The sequence below is a fragment of the Hippocampus guttulatus genome, chromosome 4, assembly GCF_054856545.1.
Source record: "Hippocampus guttulatus isolate MCC_2025c chromosome 4, RoL_Hgut_1.0, whole genome shotgun sequence".
NCBI lineage: Eukaryota > Metazoa > Chordata > Actinopteri > Syngnathiformes > Syngnathidae > Hippocampus > Hippocampus guttulatus.
The window spans coordinates 17,192,484-17,211,691 of record NC_141264.1 but is presented as its reverse complement, the minus strand read 5'-3'; the positions used below and the strand labels follow the sequence as shown (position 1 = coordinate 17,211,691).

The window sequence follows — 19,208 nt, the reverse complement described above, 5'->3', positions numbered from 1 at the left end:
GTCGTGGGGTTTCTCAAAGGGATAAATATTTCAGCCATGACCATTGGCTTAAACCACATATATTTTCAAACATAGTTATTTATAAGCATAAAAAGGTGCTGGCTAAAGTCCCATTTATTTTCTAGGACTAGTTGACTGGTTCGACCGTGGTTTCAGCACATTCAGTGGACAAGCCCACAACATTTGAGAGTGGAGAGAAAGGCTTTATTTCTCACCACTCCGAAGTCTCCTTTTATATAACTAATACATAGTTATATAAAAAATAACGGCTCCGGCTTTCTGTGTGGTGTTTGCGTGTTCTCTCTGTGCCTGCGTGGGTTTTCTCTGGTACTCCGGTTTGCTTCCACATTCCAAAAACATGCATGGCATCAAATTCTGTCGGTGAGGAGTATGGTTCACACTTCATACCAACAGGTAGCGGTAATGCACCGAAACGTTTATTGTTAACCGTCATCAAACACTAGAAGAAGAAGACGAAGCCGGAAGCAGTCGCCCAGATGCAAGTAGCAGCTTAAGCGAACCATTCAACAAGCGCGCTCTACCAACAATTTTCAAACACATTTCATTCACTTGAAGTACTCAACTTTGGTGTTCACTCGTGCAATTGTTTGACAAAGAACGCGTTCAGGTACAATTAAAAAGAAAGTTTGTTACTTGACCGTACGGTTTAGTCAAGCTAGACACTCGCCGCCGCGCTAATGAGAAAAATAGTAGCTCGTGCTAACTTTAGCTCTTAGCATCTTAGCTGTAATCGAAACACTCCAATTGTAGTTCTCCCGTTGACGTGTTGGACTTTAAGCACGTATTTCAATTTAATCTCGTGTATTGGATTACATTATCGTACTGCGCTGATTTATTCCTTTGCTGTTCTTTTGTGCCGTTTTTTAAAAGGGTTATACGTAAGTTTTAATCGGCATGGCTGCGGATTGGCTGGGTAGTTTGGTGTCAATCAATTGCGGACCAACATTGGGAGTCTATCAAGGAGAGGTGTCATCAGTTGACCAGTCCTGTCAAACCATCTCGCTCAGACAACCTTTTCACAATGGAGTCAAGTGCCCAGTTCCAGAGGTCACATTCAGGTAAAGCTTGCGATGACTAAAAAGACTGGGCATGATCTAGGAATGTGCGTACAATTTTCAACTAGACCAGAATTAGCAGACTGATTACAAAAAAAACATTCCAGTGATATAATTTTCCTGTGACAGATATCAAAGTTATGCCTCTTTAAAAACTGGTGAAATTACCTTTATTTATGGCCATCAAGATCAAGATATTATTTTGACCGTTTGTTAATTGCAAGCATCAAACCTTTCAATTTACAAAAGGCAGGTATTGATACAGAAATTTTTGATATGCATTTGAGCTGAAAGTGGTCAAACACTTCATCTGTTGTTAATATATATTGTGTGGAATGAATATAGCACAGTTAAAAGACATTTATAGAAATAGTAATTCAGGAAATTAGTGTTGTTTGGGATAGAAAATATGAGTTACAATGATAGGTCAGAATAATAATAATTTAAACTCGGAAAAAATTGTCCTGAGTCTTCTAATATGTGATTGCTTTTTTGAGAAATTTAGAAGTCATAATTACAACTAGGACATATGTTCTATGTCCATTATCTGTGGTTAATAGTGGTAAGATGAAAATGGGAACACAGTGGAACACACAAAATGACGGTTCCGGTGCAACTCAAGAATGTGGCTTGTTCAGTGACCATTCCCACCAACCATTCAGTGGCAGACACACACATACCAATATAATCTCCAAATTTCTTACCTTTCTGTTACAGTGCCATTGACATAAAGGACCTCAAGATATTAGAAATCAGGAATGGCAATACCCAGAACAGCTCTTCAGTGTCCACTAATGCAAGCAGCGCCCCGGTTGCAGTACCGAAAGGTGATCCTCGGACCGCAGAGCTCGTCAACTCTGTCCAGCACTGCTCCAAAAGCTATGGAGACCGCCATCTAGATGTGCCCAAGGGCTTTAGGCGAAGACACAACTCCTGTAAATTCTGACTTTCCTCGAAAATGACTTTATTGTTTGTTGATGCATTGTCTGATCTATATATGCTCACTGTCGCAGGGTCATCAAGCAGTCGAGGTGCAAACCAAGCCACACCCAAAAAGAATGGGGTGAAAAACGGTAGCAGCCAGATGAAGCAAAGGGACGACGAGTGCTTCGGGGACGGCATGGACGACGGCCTGGACACAGACTTTGATTTTGAGGGAAACTTGGCCCTTTTCGACAAAGCAGCCGTTTTTTCAGAGATTGACACGTCAGAGCGTCGCAATGGGGCGAGGTCAGGTGGAACACCTCAGGAGCACACTCCCTCGCGATACCGCCATGACGAGAACATTATTGAAGGCAAACCTATCGTGTACAGACAGATAACAGTACCACAACCTGGGGCCAAAGAATACTGCACTGGTATGTTTTTCACAATGCCACAAAATGGAAGCAGATTTTTTTTTTTAATTCCTGCTTTTATTTCCATATAGACTCTGGACTGGTTGTACCCAGCATCGCTTATGAACTGCGCAAGCGTCTGCTGTCAGTTGCAGAGCGCTACGGCCTCACCTTGGAGCGGCGGCTTGAGATGACCGGTGTGTGCGCGAGTCAGATGGCGCTCACGCTGCTCGGTGGGCCAAACAGGTAAACAGAATGCAAAGCTATTTTTTTCTGGCATGAGTTGCCCCCTATATAAGAACTGCAGTGCCTTTGTTCACATCAGCCGTTATCCAGCATAATCCAACATCCTTTGGATATTCCGCTGGCAGGGCCATTTTAGAGCGCCCCATTGTTGGCAGTGGATGACCACCCGTCATAGTGAGAAAGGCGGAAGAACAAGAAGGGGAAAATGATTGGAGACAATATTTTGGAAAAAGCCTGACTTGACAGCAACATGTGGACTGAGCCTTTGCGCCTTGAGTGCTGCTTTAGTGTGCCTCATTGTTGGCTTTGAGTAAGAGCAGGGAAAGAATAAAAATTTTGAAAAAAGACCATGACAGCCATCAGGATTGCTTGGCTGCTCTAGATTGCCTCATGGTGGGGGTGGGGGAAAGAGTAAATGTGTGAAACAACGAAATATATCCTGATTTGATGTTTTTGATTGTTTAAATTTTTTTTTGCGGTTACAGCAAATAAAAATCCCACATTTGCCAATTTAAGAAATTAGGATATCAAATTACATAAACCATGAAAATGACTTCCAAAAATTTGGAAGGAATACATTTTCTGTAGTGTTTTCAAAAGCGTTTAACTTTTATGAGTTTCGATTTTAATTGAACCTCTGAAATTAACGAACGGCACTACAAGACTCAATTATATGGAGTTGTATTAAGCTCACGTTGTTTTTGTTACAAATTTTGATGGGTACCTTACCGGTTCGGTAGTAGTCACTTGCCCATGAATAAATTCCACGCAGAAAAATAGGGAGTATAATCTTGGTTTGAATTTCTGTTCTTCCAGGTTCACGCCAAAGAATCTCCACCAGCGTCCAACAGTGGCGCTACTGTGTGGTCCACATGTGCAGGGGGCACAGGGCATCAGCTGCGGTCGTCACCTGGCCAATCACGAAGTTGAGGTCATCCTGTACCTTCCGAACTTTGTCATGATGCTCGACTCAGTCACCAGTGAGCGCACTCTCTTCAGTAAGACCAGCGGCAAGCTAGTGTCAAATGTCAAAGGTGAGCATCATTATTTTTTTTGTCTCTGCTTCAGTAGTGCCAGCTGTGGTTTGAACTTTATTGTAAGACATTTTCACGATCAAATCTTTTTAGAATCCATTGTGGGTTGTGTCAGAAAGGGCTTCTGGTGTTAAAATTGTGCCAAACATGTCATTGCTATGGCGACCACAACTATGGAGACGCTCACTGAATTATTTAATTGCTTGACTGCCCTATGAACCAGAGTTACAATCGTTTGGGGTTTTTCATTTATTATTATTATTTTAACTTTTTTTAATCACTTTCTTTAAAAAAAATTTTTTAGAGCTTTTTCCTTTTTTTTTTTAAAATAAAATGCTTGGTTTTAGTCGAGTTTCTATTAGTTTTAATTTTAAAAAATAGTTTGTCAAGTGCATGGGAAAACAAAACAAAAAAGTCACTGTTATGGAATGAAGTCAGCTGCAATTCTGAAACTACTGTTGAGCGTGCTTCTTCTGTACAGACTTGAAATACGAAATAAAAACATTTATAATGGATCCTCAAAGCTCACGTATGATGTTAATTTATGGCAAGAAAGTACATTTGGGCTTAGCACTGGAGTGTGAAACTTGAGCTTGTTTGCATAGTCTGTTGTTTTAAATATTGTGGCTGCAAAGAATTGTGCGTGTACTGGGTTATATACTTTCGTCAGGTTGGCCAGGAGTAACTTTTGCTGAAGGTGGTGTACCAGGCACCTTTTCCTAAGCATTTGTAAAATTTGAACAATCCTGACCTCCAGGTACTTGTGGGTCATTTCACCCGGATACGATAAAGAAAATTTCCTTGGCAAAAATGAAAATCTGCAAAGTTTTGTTGTTGACTTATGCGACTCAGTCCACCATCACCGTCTTGTTGTCCAATCGCACAGACCTGCCAGATACCCCCGTGGATCTAATCATCAACAGCCTCGACTGCCATGAGAACACATTCCTGATGGATCAGCCTTGGTACCGAGCAGCTGCAGAATGGGCCAACCAGAACCGGGCACCGGTGCTCAGCTTGGATCCTCCTGTTAGTGGACAGTTACAGGCAGTGGAGGCCAAGTGGTCCCTCTCCCTTTGCCTCCCCCTTCCCTTGGCGGAGGGGGCTGGCAGGGTGTACCTGTGCGACATCGGCGTCCCCCGCCAGGTATTCCAGGAAGTGGACATCAAATACCTCTCTCCGTTTGGATGCAAATTTGTCATCCCGCTGCACTCGGCTTAATGGGACGGACCACTTCTGGAAGCTTTCACCATTGTGAGAGCTTTGTATTCCCCGAGCTTCAAGTGTTGTGCAGTTTACTCATAGTTGCTGACGTTTCAACACGTGAATGTGACCTCTCAGTTGTTCCGGAGGACCATCGTTTAAGTTCATTCACTGTTCAATTGGAGATTATTACGCGAAAATATTAACAGCATTAGAGGCTGCAGTAATTCTGTTCGATACAACTGTTTCTATGTCATATTGGGAAGAAGCTTATTTAAAAGTGAATTTGTCATCGATACAGTGTAGTGTTTTGTCGGACAATCTTGGACTTGAACATTGTCATATAAATGCCATCCAAAGCCATCGAGTAATTGAACAATATTTCTTACATCTTAGTCACAGACATTAGTTTAATGAAACTGGCAGCTACCGACTTCAAAGGATGATAATCTTGATGTGATTTTTTTTTTTTTGTGCTGAGTTGGACTGTGATACAAAAGGCTTCAGTTCCATGACACCGCATAGCATGTGTTTTCTTGTATCATCCGAAGACGGGTTACATGTTTAATTTGCCAATTTCAATCGTTTTTTTTCCCCCATAGTTGGTCGGTCACTCTTTTTGAACCATTGTTTGCATAACAAAACTTAAAGCTTACAAAAAGTACTTTGTAAAAGTTAAACGACAAGAAAGCTGAGACAGTGCTGTATGACAATGAAAGTATGATTTAACCCACATTGAAGACGGTTGATTGAGACTCAGGATGTGTGATTTTGAAGTTGGCGCTCGAGCATCCTGCTGTGAAATAGAATTCAGGTTTGTGTTCGTGCTTGAGGCCTTTTCAGAGACAGGGAAATGGGCTTATTCTATTATGGGATGGGACCACGTTCATTTGTGTCTAAACTGTTAAAACACGTGCGCATTTACACTTTTGCATAAATGTATAATTTTGACTTCATTTTAATAATACTTGAGTGTAGTAATACAGGAACATTAAGAAGCATCAGCATTGTCATTTTTCTTTTCAACATTCCAGAGGCCCAATGTGTTACATGTGGCAAGACTAGCATGATGCATCAGCCAGCATTAATGATTGTGAATGATCCCCCCCCTTACTGGAGCTGGGATTCTCACATTTATTCCGTTGTTTTTGCCTCATTTTTTTTCTTTGTTGAAGCTGTTCAGAAATGTTTGTACTTGTTTTTCACTCGGCCTTTGACTGTGGTTTTTTGTTCAAGAAGAGATTGCATTTCCTCGACTCAAGTACCTTTTTGTCACTCTTCTAAAGTGTCATGTCTGCAGACTGAAAGAATTAAACGTGTTGGCCTGTTTTGTGTAACTTTTTGTTCGACTTTCTGAAATGATAGACTGACAATGAAGCGCCTATACACGTAACATTTGACCTTCTTCATGGCTGTAATTGGTCATGCAAACATTCATATGCTTATTCTCCATATGTGAATGTCCCTGTATAGTACTTTGTAACAGTACTCCATCTTCTTCACACAGTCAAAAACATACATTTTAGTTTTAGTGAGGCCTTTAAATTGTCCATAGGTTTGAAAGTTTTGTTTTTTCTGCCCTTCAACTGGCCAGCAACCAGTACCCTCTTAAACACTGGGGAGATTCAACCTCCAATTCCCTTATGAGCCTGCGGAAACACATAGATATGTCGATATTTATGAATATTTGGCATTAAATTAGGTATTTTACAGGTGCGAGCTGTGCACTTGGTTCTTGGACGTTTAACAGGGACTCACCACCTCTTATATTAATGCCATCATCACGTTGCAATCATAGAAAGCAACACCAAAAAATGTAATATAGCAATGCAACTGCCATGTACTTCCTCTTGAGCAGTTCAGATTCAATGTTGTCTTATCAGAGATGCTGATTGCTAAATCGATATAAGAGGACAGATCCTTTCAGATGTGTTTCACCAATCAAGTATTATTCTGACCAACCAACCAGAAGACAGAAAAATGTTGACATTACCAACTACCGTGTAAGAGATTTGAAATGTGATAGGCTATATAAACAATCACAATGCCTAGAATTTAAAATAAATTACTGACACATACTGGAAGTAATGCGGCCTGAGCCAAGAGAAACACATAATGAGAATAAACTATTGGGAATTGATGCTATTTTTAACACATGTTAATGATCCTAATGATGTTTAGGTGTTTTGAGCCTCTGCACTTTTTAACTGTTATTTTATCTATAATGAAAATGATTCTGAAAATATTTAATTGATAGTTATCTGCATAGTATGACTGAATACTTCACTGGAGACAAAAATTGATGTTAAAAAACGCTCAATATATTGCCGAATACTATACTGTATTTGTGTTTAGTACACTCGTTCCAAAATGGCGGCCACTTTGACTGACCGTGCGTAAGTGACAAATTTAGGCGTGACCAAAAATATGAAAGGTGTGTCCGTGTGTAATTGTGTGACGCCAACCGAGATTCTGATCTAACCAAACAAGTATTTTAATCGGTGAAGTGTCGTTAGTTTCCGTTTTGTTGTCTATCTTTGCTCCTCATATTGGAGTCAATTTTTGTGTCACTTATTTTTTTGCTTTTACGCGTATAGCTCTGAACTCCCGGGCGGTTTTGAGGAAGTTTCGGGACACCTGTGACACTCCCCCTGTCAGCATTTGGATTGATACTGGGCTTTGACTTTTACTGACGCTTGTTTCTTTTTCCTGCGTGAGAATTTCTGTACGTTGCCCAGATGAAAACGAATTTGGGGTATTAGTGCTGCCTGGAGTCACGTTGACCCATAATCAGGTATAGTAAATGTTTATTTTAGAGCCTTTCGTGGTACCGAGGTTTTGGGACTGTCAGTTTTTAATTAAGTACTTAATTGTTTTCAATTAATTTTATTAATTTAATAACGCTGCCCTGATTCCTGTCACCTCACGAGCATGTGCTGATATGGTCTCATGTAAAAAGCCAAATGATAAAAACAATCATTCACAGTATTAGAAGTGTACCATGATTAAGGGGACGTCTCTAGGTTTTCTGGATTTGGGGGTAAATAGTCCCTCGGAGAAGCACAAAATGTGAGTGAACATACTGCGACAGCAAAAAATTTGACAAACACCAGACTAAGAATGTAAAGTATTTTTTCAATGTTTTTCGACAGATATAACAAATACAAAATGCTGCTACAGTTGTGTGTGCGCGCACATGCATGCATGCATGCATGCCTTTGTGTATGTAACCAATGTCACCTTTCATAACTTTGCAGTACAGTAGTAGGTAAACCCAGTGTTGAGAAAGCTCCATGTAAAATGCAGGTTAACCAATAATAAAATGACTAAAGCTAAACTTCATCAATGGCAATCAATCTTATGGCTATTTTTGAGGGATTCTGCTCGCCTAAAATAGGCCAAGTGATGCCACTGCCATGAATCACATTTCAATAGGTGGAAATAGGACATTGAATTGTTCTCGGATAGATTTTATTTTAGATGTGTCTTTATGTCTGAATAATACTATGCAGTATTATTCAGACATAAAGAATTTTATGAGTTGGGAATGCTTAGGGAAAGAGGGGCCCATTGAAATATAAAGTCAACATTAATATATGACACTTTTTACGTCACGAAGAGGAAAGGAAAGTTCTCGTAATGATAATCGTCTTATCAAAGCAAATTTGGACAGTTAAATGCTTCAGATTTTGTGGTGATGGTTGTGGTAAGGCCCTTTACAAAGCAAAGTGAGTTTGAAACCAATTTTCAAGTCTAACCTGAGTGACAACACAACTCAAAAACCTTCTTCTGGATGAATGGGTTTATTGGGCACACTATTGTGGGGAGGTTTGCAACGTTTAAAAGAAAAACATCTTGCAATACTGTATGCAAACTTGTGATATTGTAAAAAAAAAAAAAAATAACTCGTGATATTAACAAAAAGTACAGTTTTGTGTTTTTTTGCATAATGACAGCAGTGACAAAGAAATAGGCTGGTCCTGTCATTTTATGTTTCTATTGGCTCAGGGGTGCAAACAATCATGGCTTGCATGTAGTTTCACAGTGTTTGTCTGAAGCGAGCGAGCAGTAATGTTTTTTTTTTTTTTTGGACAGATGTATTGCTTTTAATATCACAACAAAACGACAAAGATATTGTGTCAATTTTAATATCGCCATAATTAAAATAATTATCCGTACAATCGTTTCATTTTCAATAAAACATTCTGAAAGCGCTATCCTTTTATTCAAATACAAGAAACTCTTTCAGATTGACATTGCAAGAAATGCAAAAACAGACGTTGATCATACAAGCGTACAGTGCATCCCTTCTCACTTCAGTGCACCTCCAAGCAAACGGACACAGAATCTCAGCTGCACACGTGGGCAGGATTTTCCAGTCGTGTTGCTGCTGTACACTGATGACATAAAAGCGACATACATGTAAGCCCGCTTTCCAAAAAATCACACCATGTTTTTTGAATTACCTTGGATATACACGATTGGCACTCAGAGGTCTGATTACTGTATGTCAACAAACAAGGGAGCGGCAGATTTGAACGTCAGCATTCCTGTGCCGTCTTTCTGGGTGCAGTCTGACTGGTGCAGTAGCAACATCTTTTGACTTGTACAAGATAAGAATTTGATGTTGATCAACCAGTTTGACGGCAAAAACAGAGGACCACTGCACTCCAGAGGGTGTGACATCCCTCTTGTCTTTTGCATACGGGTACTGTGGCTCCATGATATTGGGAAAAAAATTGAAATATATTTTGCAATATGAAAAAAACATTTCACCAGTTGACTTAAATTAATCTGCACTGGTCCTTTCTTTGTGTGAATGTTGACATTTTTGCCTCAGCACGGGCCAAGCCAGAAATGTTTCAGTAGGGCGGCCAGGGTGACAAAACATTTCAGCGAGCGGTGGCCAGGCGGGGTCCGTCATTCTTTATCCTACCGCCGGCAGTCAGTGTGTGGTGACATAAAAATGACACGTATCCAGAACAATGCCCATCACACTCATAATCAAACAGGAACAAAGTTAAAAAGCAATAATTTGCTGAGCTTTATTTTCCAGACAATACAATTTCCTTTTGAAGTGGCTTTGCTTTTGTGTACTTTCTGATTGTCTCTTGGACTGATTTGCTAGCTAACAGCTAACCAGGGTGATCAATTGTCACAGATGGCAGATGCCGTTTTCCAAACTGCCATCAATGGCAGATTGATTCAAATCTGATTTAAAAATACATAAATAAATACAAATCACAATGATACAAAAGTCTCTTCATTCTTAACAATTCTCAATGTTTGTTTTTGCTTAGGGTTGTTATGAGTCTGTGTGCGTGTAAGATTAATATGTTGTTATTGTTATTAGTATGCATTTTATGTCATGGAACCTTGCCTGTGGAAGGTATGATGACAATTATTCATCTGCCTGCCATATTGTTTTGTTTGCGTGCTGTGGTGTGACAGGAATGATTTTAACCCTTTCCTGCACCCTGTAACCTGATAATACAATACAATACTATACATGCTGATTTATATAGCGCTTTCACAAAATGAGAAGCTGTCCACTGTGGTAACCGCTGTCCCTGAAAGGCTTCATCGAAATTGACAGTAAAATTGGAATCTTCTTTGCTTTCCACAGGTTATTTTAGAATTTGCATTTAAATCAATTGGTACATGTCATTCAAATATGCAATTAAAAATATATTTTAAAAACACACACACACACACACAAACACACAGAAAATGGTGGAAAAAAAGTCCAGAGGTTCAGGGTTTGAATCCGGCCTCGGGCCTTCCTGTGTGGAGTTTGCGGGGGGTTTTCGCCGCGTAGCCCCGATTTCTTTGCATGTTCCAAATAACATGCATGGTAGGTTAATGACAGACTCTAAATTCAACCTCTAAAATCTCTCTCTGAATGTTCGACATTCACTATGGTTCCGTGCCAGTTTTTAAAGTGGCATCCAACCAATTATGGATTTTTTTTTGGGAGGCAGATATGAATTGTGATATTTGGAAGGATAAAATTACAATAACCGATGTATGGCCCAATGAATTTAGAAAATATATAATTAATTGAATAAATGCTTTTTTTGGCTACCTTAACACTCACAAAAAGAAATTTATGAATCTCAAGCAAAACATTTGACTGATTTAGAATACTTGGTCCTTTAATAGTTGTTTAACTTTACAGCAGAGCGAAAAAGCAGTCGCTTCAAATAAATAAATGTTTGAATGTCATTGTCTTTTTTTAATGTTGTAATGAATTAATGTGTAAGGGGAAAAAAGCAATCAGAATCAGCAGCTTTTAGACTATTTGAAAAGGGCTGATAAGGCCCGTTTAAATCTGCCAACCAATTAAAAGTCAACGCCAAAATTGTTTCCTAGTAAGCGGAAATTAACAAATTTTAGATCGTTAATTAGTTGAATGCATTCGGGTTGTGCTGTAGTTCAAATAATTATTTGGAAAAAACAATTTGAAATCCTTTAATGTGGTCGGCTTTGAAACGTCATAATGCGGTGGATTAACGGGTGCGTTCATGATTTTGTCATCTGTCATCTCCATGGTGACCCCTCCCTCAAAGGACATGACAAAAGAGGAAGTAAACATGATTTAATTCTGACTGCCTCACTGTAACTGCGTGTCATGGAAATATAAAGCACAATCTTTGATTCCAGAGTTGCTGTCAAAATTCTTTCCTCCACTGTCAACCCGGACAAGCTAGAAGAACAGAGTTTATTTTTGGGGGGAGGAAAAAGCTGTGATTTTCTTCTGGGAATTGAACCAACACGTTATAGACTGTTTAGCATCACAGATGTGTCCATAGCAACCGACTTTAGGTGAGAGGCGAGGCGAGGCGAGGTGAGGTGTAGCCCGCTCTACTTGCTTGTCAATCATTCGTGCCACTTTCCGGAATTCAATTAGCCTAAGAATCATGTTGTCACACTCTTAAAATAATGACCTACGTCATAGCTTGACCCAAAAACAGCAACATATAATTACTTTTTTCTATAAACATCTCATCCAAATGCTTGCCACCTCTGCTTAAGTCGGCTCCATTCTTAGTGAAATATATTTGATTCTACCCCTGAAATTAAATGATTAATAAAAAGATTAGAATCAGTATTTGGTTCCGTTTTTCCTGTTTTCTGGAGAGAAAAAAATCACTTCGGCCATTATTTTTTGAGGGTGAAGATATGATAAAAAATGAAAAAGTTAAAGTTTTTTTTTCCTGGAATAAAATGACATTGCTGTGAATTATTGAGAATTGAGTCTGTTTTGCCTTTCAAAGATTTTACATTTGACCATCATTTCTTTCAGTGTGTGCACCAGATGAAATGTTTGCCGGCAGAAGGCGTCATCTGTGAGGGAATTTGCACCGGCTCAGCATGGCAAAGGTGAACTCTTCTTGTTTGTTGAATTTGTGGTTGTCTCCGATTTCCCTAAAAGAGCGAAATATTCCAAGTTCGTTCACAATATGCCTGATGAGCGCAGACACCCCCCCCCCCCAAAAGAAAAATGACCCTACATTTTGATGTGTATGATTTCCAATAGACTGCCTGGCCCAAAGGCACAGTGTGTGTGGCAAGATTCAGCTTCAAAGGCTCTTTAGAACACCACCTCCCCTTTAACGAAGGAGATCTGTTGACTATCATTGCGGCTACAGAGGTAAGACTTGTTTTTTGTGTGTGTGCGTGCGTATGCGTGTGTGTGTTTTTTCTTTAATGCTCATCGGTTAGCATACACTATTTCCTGGTTTTCATTGCCGACTCATTGTCTTGCAGGATCCAGAATGGTGTATAGCTAAAAATGAAGCAGGCCGTGAAGGGGCGGTTCCCACAGGACGTATTCAGAGATTCTGTCGCAATGTGGCAGCTGTTGAAAATGGCAGCGAGCTTAATCTTATGCCGTGAGTGTCCAAATTAAGTTTGTTCATTTGTTCCTGGTGCAGCAAAGTTTAAGTACAGTAAACGGTCTGTGTCTTAATGTGTTTTGTTGTATTATTTTGTTGTTCTGATGACTTCAAAATGGCGCCATGAGAGCGGCTGCCTTTACAGCAGCTCCTATACTTTTTGTTCTTCTACTTCTTCCTTTCATAACTTTGCTGCTTTCTCCATTGTGAGACGAATAAAGGTTTTCTTATTCTTAACAACATTTGTTGATTCTGCATCCGAAAGCAGCTGTGGCTGAACAATATGTGCTATAACGTTGCCTTCTTCCTATACAAATATACACACGTGTACTGTGGCTGTAAAATAATGGTACCTCCGCGGTTGTCATTGCAGATGGTTTCACGGCAAAATAACCCGGCTCCAGGCCGAGCGCTTGCTCTCCCCACCAGAGATGGGCCTCTTCTTGGTGAGAGAGAGCACCAACTTTCCAGGGGACTACACACTGTGTTTGAGCACCGACGACAAGGTGGAGCACTACCACATAAAATACGGCAATGGCCAGCTTACCATTGACCAGGAAGTGTACTTTGACAACCTGATCCAGCTGGTGGAGGTACAACCTGAAAGGAGCCTTTTATTGTGCAATCATCTTCCCTAGTCGTATTTTATGTTCAGCATGTTGGTTACGCCAGCTGCAGGATACACCAAAAAAAAAAAAAAAAAGCCAAATCAGATCACACGCCTTTGGTGGAAGATAATTCAAAGAGTGCATGGCCTCTATTCCATTTTGCTGCACTACAACATAAAGTCTATCAGGAGATGAATAAGTTGGCGTTAACTTTGTCAACAGAAAATGCAAACCTCTCACTAACTGAAAGAGTCACCTTCGTCAAGTCGAAAATGTTCTTTCCAATAATACGTCCCATACGTTCGCATGAGTCCAAACATAATATTCTATTTAATATTGCGCTTGTAGAATATGAATTAAGTGGTTAAATCCACCCGGTTTTACCCATCTGAGCTGTCGGCCTTTTTGCCACATGCCGTCAACTGAAAATGACATTGCAGTTGCTCAGGCCACAGGTCACGACCAAGTGGTTGACTTGACTTCTTTTTTAAAGGGCCAGCACACCAAAACCATGACTGCTCTTCTTTTTATTCACCTCTGATGTTTTTCCCTTTACAGAAGCTGATATACATTTACTAATATACAGTAGTCATTGATCATGATATTAATTCTTGATAGAACTTTCACCTTAGGTCCCACGTATCTAATAATTACAGCAGGGGGGATCAGAAGGTTTAAATATTTATCGACTGCATTCTGCGACATTGTCATCAATGAGACTTGTCGCATGAAAGCAGCATGCTGGTGCAATCAACGTTCTTCCATCAAAATTGATGCCCTTGAGTTTACCAAAGGAGTGCAAGTCAACTCATGCCAAAAGGACAATGCTCAGTTGTGCCCTCCAGTGGTCTAGTACTGCGCTGCAACATACACAGCAACGAATTGAATCTTACTCCACAGAAAATTACGACCACAACCATAAATATATTGTTAAATTGCTTTCCTTGACCGTGTCAATTAAAGCTCTTCCCGGGGGGGGGGGGCAAATATTCAGAAATTTTCATTTTTATTATTTTTATTTTTAATCAGGATCCAAAAATTACATTGATTTCCACATGACCCATAAAATGTTTGTGCTCGTCTGGATAAAGATTTAGGTTTTTGCCATTTGACATAAACCAGAGAGTACACGGTGTAAAAACAAAAAAAAAATTATAATAATCTGGAGCCCACCTAATGTTACCCCCCCACCCCACACACACACTCTTATTAGAGCAATTTACTTCCGTTTGAGTTATTCCCTCAACCCACTTTCCCTTTTTTTTTCTTTCCTTTCCAAAGCACTACAAAAGCAAAGCTGATGGGCTGTGCACTATTCTAATCAATCCAAAACTGGAGAAGGAGACGGTCGCTGTCCAAAATGAATTTTTGAGCGGTGAGTTCATTGGAGTGCATTGATATTTACATGCAGACTGCTAGTAGTGTGTGATTGTTGCATATCTCCCGCCTTTGGCTCACCTACAGGTGGTTGGGTGATGAACAGAAAGGAACTCAAGTTACTGAAGATCATTGGCCGGGGAGAGTTTGGAGGCATGTAGCCATTTGAATTGTCCCCCCGATTCAACATTATGGTTGATTCGTTGTGACATATTAGGGCACGGTCAATGTTAATTGAGAGTGTTGTGTTTGCAGAGGTCTTGTTGGCTGAGTACAAAAAGACTCAAGTAGCCGTGAAGTGCCTTAAAAATAATACTACTGCACAGGCCTTTATTGCAGAGGCCTCTGTCATGATGTAAGTCATCCAGAAAAAATGAAAGCGTTCACATTCCTGCTCCTGTGTGTCTCAACTATTTGTTTTGTGTGCAGTTTCCATCACTCTTCTTCTCATTTTTAACCAATTCAAAGAACTTCATGCCAGATTATTTTGAAGCAACAACACAGAAAATTAATTTTCCTTCATTTTATTAGGCAGTGTGCGTGCGTGTGTGTGTGTGTGTGTCAACATTAAACGCGCCCATATCGATGGCATCTGGTTCCTTGAAAAAAAAAAGTTCAAGCCGATCAAGTATCAAAACAATGAGATACCCAGCGCAGCAACATCTTGGCCATTTTTGTGTAGTTGACGTCATCACCGAGAGGTAGCACGTAACACGGGATTGTGTATTTTTTAGGTTCAAGGCAATTATTATTATTTTTTAAAGATTTGTGGTGGCTCACGGCTTTGCCTCCCACCAAAATGGATCTGGATCTTTGAATCATTGGGTTGAATTGGATCGATTCGCAGTCGGATAATGGAATCCAAATCACAAAATGTGAAATTCCCATCTCTGCTTTGAGTTCAAATCTCTTAAGTATTCCTGGATAAAAATGAAGAAACTCCAAACTCACCTGCTTTCTATTCTCTTCTCAAAGGAAATTAAGCCACAATAACTTGGTGAAGCTGCTTGGAGTGATTTCAGAGACGAACGGCAACTTGCTCATTATTACTGAATACATGAGAAAGGTGAGTGTCTGTCTCATCCATCGTCAAGATTCTGAACGCATGACTTATATGTGGGTATTTTTCAGGGTACCTTGGTGGACTACCTACGTTCCAGAGGACGGACAGTACTCACTCGTGTTTCTCTACTTAATTTTGCAATGTGTGTACATTGCACATCAACAGTTGACCACCACTGAACAGTGTTTAGGGCAAATTATTAGACTATAATGAGCAAAATCATTATTATTTTAGTTTTTTTAATTGCAGCCTTTACGATTTGAAATTTGCATTCTACTACATTACCATGTCAATTTGAATTTGATTCATTATTCGGTCCTAGTGTGTAAGGCACGGGTGTCAAATTCAAGGCCCGGGGGCCAGATCTGGCCCGCCACAACACTTTATGGGGCCCGCGAAAGCAATTCAAGCATGTCAACTTCCGTGATTCTTGCATAAGAATCAAAATTTAAAATTGTCCTATATGATGTAATCATTACAATGTTTGAACAATCCATTATTCTTGACTTCTGATGTCAAAACTAGTTAGCCATCTATTTGTTGCTCTCTGTATATGTAATATGTGGAGGTTTCACAGTCATAACGGTTCTCCAAAGGGAACCCGTAACTCCTATTCGGCCCGCGACAAAAATGAGTTTGACACACCCCTGGTGGAAGGCATGACTTCTAGTTTTCAATATGCCAAGATGAATGTCAATTTCTACAGGCTGGGACTATGATTATGAGTAATAGCTTCACAATATGATAATTATCCAGAATGTACAATGTAGAACAAAATGAATCAACAAAACAAAATATTCAATTAACTATTTATTCTTTTTTTTTGCACGCTTGGCTAATTGTTGGTCTTTTTGCAGGCATGTCTGTGAGGCCATGGTATATTTGGAGACCAATCACTTTGTCCACCGAGACCTTGCAGCCCGTAACGTCCTGTTATCAGAGGACCTCGTCGCTAAAGTCAGTGACTTTGGTTTGACCAAGAAGGTGTCTTCCCTTGAGGATACGAACAAGCTGCCAGTCAAGTGGACGTCACCAGAGGCCCTCAAAGAAAAGGTAGCCTTGTTAAGTGGTGAGGATGTTTTTTTTTGTACTAAGCAAATGCCTAAAGTCATCTTCAGCAGTATTTTTTTTGTCTCTCCCTCAAAAGAAATTCTCCACCAAATCAGATGTTTGGAGCTTTGGTGTTTTGCTTTGGGAGATTTACTCATTTGGTCGAATGCCTTACCCAAAAATGGTAAGTATGCAGGATATAAGGACAGAAAGCATTCTATAAAATCATGTATATTGAAGTACAACTGGAAGTGAGAGTTAATAATGTTTGCAGGTGTAGTAGTGAACAGCTTATTTGAAGTATAGGGAGTCCTCGATTTACAACGGATTTCCATTCCCATGGATTTAACCTGATGTCGGAACACACATACACACTCTTTTCATCGACAGTGCATCTGCGCTGTGGCACCAATGCCTTCAGATCCGTATTTTTGTGTCAGCGTAAGGCTAGCTGCGCATTTGCCAATATGGCAGACCGGCCTGTGCCGAGACGGCCGGGCGGGCGCAGCAGAAAAAGTGTCTCGCAGAGGCACCTGGTGGAGTGACAAATTAAGGCGCAGATGTGTATGCTACTTATAAAAATCTTCAGAATTGTTTCAAAATTTTACCCCCAACAAAATTCAGATGAAACACTTCAATTTTAAATCCAGTTTTATTTGCGTGTGTTGAAAACATGTTACAGTCTCAACTTTGTTCCCACTGTGTAGCAGTCCAAATTTGTGGTGCCTCAATTGGAGAGCGGCTACCGGATGCCTTCTCCCGACGGGTGTCCTGAAGCGCTCTATATCACCATGAAGGACTGCTGGCACTTGAACCCTGAATCTCGGCCAACTTTTAAATTGTTGAAAGAGCGGCTGTTCGTCGTCAGAAAGGAACTCCGACAAATAGGCACGCAGCTCTGACAAGACCCATGTACTGCGCCTTCTACTTTCATCTTATCATTTGACAATCTTCACAACATTTACACCAGTTGAGACACGTCTCTTAAGCCCCAATGAGCCTTGTTTATTTTCTGATTTGAGAAATTTCATCTATTCCACACTTCCTGTGTTGCTGTCTGAATGTTTGAGTCTGTTTTGTGCCACACGATGCAAGTTCACCCACAAGACTGCTTTATTATATCCTGAACGCACGAGCCGAAGAGTACACGGAGCAGTGCAGCGCTCCGCGTGCACCGAACAAGTGATGAATCAGTGACATGTTGCTCATGCGTCATTCATTGCCTCATTCTCAAGTGCAGCGAAGCCTTTCAGGATGAATGTGAACACGCCGTGGAGATTTTCTTGGCTTTGGACCTCGCAAAGATGGTGGAGTTGCTGTACACAACACCGTTTAGGGTTTACCGTGAGTCAAGTTTGTTCCATTATGTTTTTGGAGAAGCGTTTATATTTTCTACATGTTCTTTGTTTTTAAGTTATAGTTGCGCCCGCTGTGGGCATGAATGTCATTTTAATGTGGGGCTTTTTAATGATTTCGAGCCCCAAATGAATGAATATGATCTTTATACCCATGATAAGTGTACGTAGAATGAATGTGAAAGTGCAAATCTATAATATTGTTTTTGTAATCTTACTGCAGGTGTAAAACGAACGGAAGGTGTGTGTGTTTTGAAGTTGACAGTATTGTTTTTGCAAGTTTTAATAAAATACAAAAACAGTAAATGGATCCTCATTTGTGCTACGCAAACACTCTTTAGTTTTTCCACTCAGAAAATTTACAACAAAAGATTGAGCTCTATTTTTTTTTCAATGTAGTGAGACTCAAATTATTTATGAATGAACATACACACCAAGATGCGCAGGTAAGGCTCAAGCAATCATCGTGTTCTGATTTGGATTACAGGGAAAGAGGGCATTTTCCATTGTCCAAGATATTCTGAGTTTGACGAACCTGAGCGGTTGTGAATATCTGAAATGTTCTTTATGAGTTGCCAAAACGGAATTACAGATATCTGTGCATCCATCCAGTTCAGAGCTCTTAAACGAAGATAGATTAGCAGGCGGTCCACTTCGTGTTGTGTATCCATAGCCGTGCATGCGTTAATCTATCCACAGAGTGCTGTTCCTACTTTTTGTCAACAAAATTTTCCTCATACCGGAGTAATTTTAGTTTCACTTCATAACTCCAATGTGTTTGTACATGTTTAACCAGTTTTGTTGACTTTCGTTGACAACTGTGACATTTCCCTCTCATACTGCTTGACTCGCATCCAGGTACGGTAAATCATACTTTAGAGTATTTTGAAGCATTAAGATGTTTTGTTTTTTTATTAGGAGGGTGTTATCTTTTACTTTTTTATTTATTTATTTATTTTAG

General features: G+C 40.0%; 2 protein-coding genes across 3 annotated transcripts; both read left to right on the top strand.

Annotated features, from left to right (window-relative positions):
• The first annotated feature begins 488 nt into the window (after positions 1–488).
• Positions 489–6,233, top strand: edc3 (enhancer of mRNA decapping 3 homolog (S. cerevisiae)). The gene is made up of 7 exons (XM_086110106.1): positions 489–628; positions 892–1,079; positions 1,794–2,011; positions 2,090–2,434; positions 2,506–2,659; positions 3,476–3,693; positions 4,580–6,233. The coding sequence occupies exons 2-7, from the start codon at positions 916–918 to the stop codon at positions 4,912–4,914; spliced, it is 1,434 nt and encodes a 477-aa protein (XP_085966232.1). The 5' UTR covers positions 489–628; positions 892–915; the 3' UTR covers positions 4,915–6,233.
• A 1,140-nt stretch (positions 6,234–7,373) lies between these two features.
• On the top strand, positions 7,374–18,553 carry LOC147206253 (tyrosine-protein kinase CSK-like). Of its 2 annotated transcripts, none has more exons than XM_086108323.1 (13): positions 7,374–7,690; positions 12,203–12,279; positions 12,437–12,550; positions 12,667–12,791; positions 13,168–13,387; positions 14,684–14,777; positions 14,867–14,932; positions 15,035–15,134; positions 15,755–15,845; positions 15,911–15,984; positions 16,700–16,911; positions 16,990–17,076; positions 17,600–18,553. In XM_086108323.1, exons 2-13 carry the CDS (start codon positions 12,271–12,273, stop codon positions 17,665–17,667), a joined length of 1,260 nt encoding a protein of 419 aa, XP_085964449.1. In that variant the 5' UTR covers positions 7,374–7,690; positions 12,203–12,270; the 3' UTR covers positions 17,668–18,553. The 2 variants fall into 2 exon arrangements, with proteins under 2 accessions (XP_085964449.1, XP_085964448.1); XM_086108322.1 differs by having other exon boundaries at positions 7,376–7,690; positions 16,700–16,895.
• The last annotated feature ends 655 nt before the right edge of the window (positions 18,554–19,208 follow it).

Coding starts and splice junctions, on each gene's coding strand:
- edc3 (XM_086110106.1), top strand. CDS start 916: ATGGCTGCGGATTGGCTGGGTAGTTTGGTGTCAATCAATTGCGGACCA. Junction 2,012..2,089: donor TAGGCGAAGACACAACTCCT/GTAAATTCTGAC, acceptor TCACTGTCGCAG/GGTCATCAAGCAGTCGAGGT. Junction 3,694..4,579: donor GCTAGTGTCAAATGTCAAAG/GTGAGCATCATT, acceptor CCAATCGCACAG/ACCTGCCAGATACCCCCGTG.
- LOC147206253 (XM_086108322.1), top strand. Junction 12,792..13,167: donor AGCGAGCTTAATCTTATGCC/GTGAGTGTCCAA, acceptor TTGTCATTGCAG/ATGGTTTCACGGCAAAATAA. Junction 14,933..15,034: donor TGGCCGGGGAGAGTTTGGAG/GCATGTAGCCAT, acceptor TTGTGTTTGCAG/AGGTCTTGTTGGCTGAGTAC.